Source organism: Vollenhovia emeryi, unplaced genomic scaffold (assembly GCF_000949405.1).
Source record: "Vollenhovia emeryi isolate VEMERY1.0 unplaced genomic scaffold, V.emery_V1.0 DF941984.1, whole genome shotgun sequence".
Taxonomy (NCBI): Eukaryota; Metazoa; Arthropoda; class Insecta; order Hymenoptera; family Formicidae; genus Vollenhovia; species Vollenhovia emeryi.
The window spans coordinates 1-4,340 of record NW_011964382.1 but is presented as its reverse complement, the minus strand read 5'-3'; the positions used below and the strand labels follow the sequence as shown (position 1 = coordinate 4,340).

General features: G+C 35.4%; 1 protein-coding gene across 1 annotated transcript; it reads left to right on the top strand.

Moving 5' to 3' along the window:
- Positions 1 to 44: 44 nt before the first annotated feature.
- LOC105570664 lies at positions 45 to 3,768 on the top strand. Its single transcript, XM_012028061.1, has 11 exons — positions 45 to 230; positions 406 to 488; positions 874 to 944; positions 1,059 to 1,260; positions 1,372 to 1,606; positions 1,730 to 1,901; positions 1,979 to 2,186; positions 2,380 to 2,514; positions 2,786 to 2,943; positions 3,073 to 3,191; positions 3,406 to 3,768. Exons 1-10 carry the CDS (start codon positions 72 to 74, stop codon positions 3,156 to 3,158), a joined length of 1,509 nt encoding a protein of 502 aa, XP_011883451.1. The 5' UTR covers positions 45 to 71; the 3' UTR covers positions 3,159 to 3,191; positions 3,406 to 3,768.
- Positions 3,769 to 4,340: the final 572 nt, after the last annotated feature.

Here is a 4,340-nt window from a genome sequence, read left to right as displayed (position 1 = left end):
CGGTACCATTTGTGCCGCTTCACTTCTATAATCTTCTTCACTTCTCAGAGGAGGCTTTTCAAATACGACCAATGTGTGAAGACGAGGATAATTTTCGCGCGATTGAAATGCCTCCTGCGGATCCTATGATAGAAATGCCTCTCTCGGGTCCAAACATTCTTAACGTGCCGTTGGAAAAAGACTTGCACGTTTTGTCTGACATGGAGTCTGATGAGAGATTGAATATGGCTGTATGTAAAACTCGGTTTAATGTTCAAGCGTTTGTTAATCACCAAATTCTGCATTCTCAAACTTCTACTCTTGATCCCTAAATCCTGTAATGTACCGCGATATCCTTGCCTTGCCAAACTGTTGATTTTCTGATCGTAAACTTCATCTACCCTTAATATTTTTTTTCATTCACAGATGAAGGATGCAACATGCCTGGATTTTGGCTACTTGGATAAGGACTTACACTTCATGCTTATGTGTGATGAAGATGTCTCATTGTTAGTTTCTAATCCTTACGTCTCTCTTGTAGTACGATAACTTCCTAATTTTTAATGGAAACGAGAACGCCAAATCATTACTTTGGTCCAAGATGAAAGCAGCCCTAGATGATTGAATAAAAATTATTGGGCTACCTTCATCTGGTTCGAACCTAAGTAATGATTTGGCGTTCTCGTTTCCATTTGATTTATATCATAAAGGTTCCGATTTAATTTTATTTGTTTCTATTTTTAATTCAACAATGGTTCTTCACAAAACAACAATATTCAGACAGTAGTCCGCGCGGTTACCAATCTTCCGTTGGTTTTATATAAGTATCTCTAAGTTAATTCATAATGTTTTTTATACAAAGAGTGATATGGTTTGCTTTTAATGGTTTGCTAGAGACCTGGAGAGACTACACAACGCGGAAGAAGACATCCTGGAGAGGACAAGTAACGTCACTATTACAGAAGGTAAATTATCAATGAAGTACTTTAAATATGATATACACATAATATTTTAAATAATATGATATACACATATTATTAAAAAAATTAAACCTATTAATGTGATCGTTTAATGAACAGAGATTGAAAAACAACAGTTATCTCAGGAAATCCATAGTCCAAAGCTCGTGGATATATTCAGTGATGTTACAAAGAGACTGCCTTTAACTCCACAGAAACGAGCTACAAAGGAACCACGTGAAACACACGTGGAAACACCTACGAAGAGAAGACGTGTACGTTTGTTTCTAATCGATAATGTCGTTTGGATGAAGTCCATAAAGTAGAGGGCAAACGAGAATCACCATGTAATAGCTAAAAAGTTAAAAAAATTAAGACTTCTCGTTTCCTCTGTTCTCATTCTGCACTACTTTTTATTTATACCTAATTTTTAATTCGGACTCCTATACATTTTTCAGTTATCCCTTGAAGGTGCAACGATGATCGAACCTCCTGGTCCTGTAGAGGATGTGACATGGCAAGCGGACATCGAATTGGAATCAGTACACTCGAGCTACTTCGTGGTTGACAAGCCTTTAAAAAAAATCACACTAGTTACTGACGAAAATATTGTCTTAAGTGACAAACTGTTAAAGCGATGGCGTCAGAATGTGAATATTCATTGTCAGGTGAGTTTAATAATTATATAAATTTACAAAAGACGTGTATATAAAGTTATAAAATAATAACGTTCAAGAAGCGAGAAATTTTCATTTAAGAGATTTCAAAAATTCTGACTAAATTATTTTCAGCCATTAGCTACGTCGATAGTACCTCGATTATTACCGATATCGGCGATAGATCTTCTCAAGCAACCTTCTCACTCACGGTGGAACGCCCGTTTATGCAAACGCTTTCATGATCGCATCGCCGGGCCATTCACGAGTGTAACTGAAGATGTTGCACCTGCCGAACTCGGGCAACGTAAGTTTATTTAGACACTTGTTAAATATTTACGTTGATGTACGTGTACAAAACTTTGAATAAATTTATATTTTTAGTCGCAGAAGCAATGCGCGTCCCAGAAGAGCCAATGAGCAAGCTAAATCTTCCTACGGATGTGAGTACACTCAAGAAGACAGATATTGCAATTGCCGAACCTACAGACAATACTGCACTTCTACTACATGCAATTCACGAAATGGATGTGGACGTGCCAATTATGGTACCGGAGGTGGTACATGATACGATTACTCTAGAAGACACTGGGTAATAGTCTACTTATTGCTTATTGAACGAGAAAGTTAATTATTAAGAATTATTCAATTTTACTTGTTTTACTTGTCACTTTTTCAATATTTCCTCAATTGCTCAATCTTTCTTCTGTGTTTTGCTATTTTATGCTCCTTTAACACTTTAATTTCTCATTTCAGTATCTGTTTATTAAATGATATTATTTCAGCATCGGGCCTAGACCGCATCAGGAAAACTCAAATATAGCTGACACTAGTGAAAGCTTCGAGGATATCGAAAAATATTTATTAAAAAAACAGCAACCTGTTTTACAAGTACAACACATTCCAGCATCTCCGGCCATGTATTTTGAATTTTTCTTTTATTGTTAAATAAACAGCTGGACATAACAATATTCTAAGTGTATACTCGAACTTTCGTAAATGGATATTGACAAAATATGAAATTCATTAATTGACAGTTTGAGAAAAGAATAAAACTTTTATCGCTTTGTCGTAATAATCTAAGAACCTTGCTTAGTTCTTTTCTACGAAACTTAGCATATTGTTATCACATATCTGCCGTTTAAAGAATTATTTGGCATATAATAAAAATATCGTTTTTACTTACGTTAGCTCTCGCGGTTCCTCGCAGCCTCAACTGACGAGTCAAGAGTTGTATGCTCTATTACAAGTTTCATGGTGTGACAAAGAATTGGTCAAATTCGGAGATCTTATTCCAAACGAGACGTACACAAAAAGGGATGCTGCTACTGCCTTCGGGATACTTCTTGGTAAGTGTTGTTACATTTGCAATGTTTTTCGTTGTTTCAAAAAGTAGTGGTCAATTTTACCTTTCTTTGTATTATTGTATCAATTTAGTGTTATGCTAATTCGTTTATCTGCACTATTTTTATTTATAGAGCTCGAGGCAAAAAAAAAACTCGTTTTACATCAGGCGAGCTGTTTTCGCACTGTAAGGATTTCGAAATACAATTATTCGGAATAACGGACATAACTGAGATACAAAAGTTACATTACAGTGAGTTGAATACATATATCTATTATATATTATATATTATCTATTTAGTTATTTACTTATTGCTGATTGTTAATATAGATATCGATATTAACTATATTATTTCTGGTATTCTAGTAATTATTTAGATTATTTTTAATGAATGGCCTTATTGTTTTATTTTTAATTTATTCACTGAAGATGTTATTAACTTTTAACTAAATTTTAATACTTTCAGATAAAAGATTGAGTGCAGTATTTTCTTGAATTATTTAGTCAAGTACCGCATACTGTAATGCAACTTTCAAATTAAATGTGTTACTGGGATAGAAAAGTTAATTTTTCAAATATTTCTAATTTAGTATTTATATATTATATAAATTGTATATAATTCAATGTGAGTGTAATATCGCTACTACGTTTATACATATAGTTAACTGTAACAATTAACCATTATTAATTATAGAGTAGAGTAAGAAAATAATAAATGAATAATAATTACGAAAAAAGATGAATGTACGATACAACCAAATCTCTGTTTGGCGAAACACGGGTAGCAGAGAGAAACCTGAGAGCGGCCATCCCGGCGTTTTGCCTGTTACCGTTTCCCAGATAACCAAGCGTGCGATTTGCGCACGAGATACTGCTACTGTATTGTTACTGTACTGCCACGAGATGGCGACGTATGGCGTAACTGTACGGTATCAATACAAAAAAGGTACATGGTACTGTAATACAGCGTACCATCATCGTATCTGTACTGCGTATTGTTCGATATATATCGTACAATAGTGCTATCTTGTGCGGAAATTGTACGCTTGGTTATCTAGAAAGAACTGTTCCATACCAGTATAGCGTCAGTCCGGTCAGTCCCGTCTGGGCCGTTGAGCGGTTCACACGTCTTCCGACGAAAGTTAAAATTTTTGATCCTGCGGGATTGCATCATCCAGTAGGGATTGCATCATCCCGCGCGAGGCTCGGTAGTTGGGCCTCTGCATTGTGTGACTTGTTAGGAGAATTTGTATCGCCAAGTTAAGACTATTGCTGTATAGACATTATTGCCTATTGGATTGACATGGCCGTATCGGATCGCTTTTAGCGACCAAGTGCCAAACAACCGGAAAGAAGAAGAACCAGTATAGCGTACTGAATTTTTATATTTCCGATCCAGAA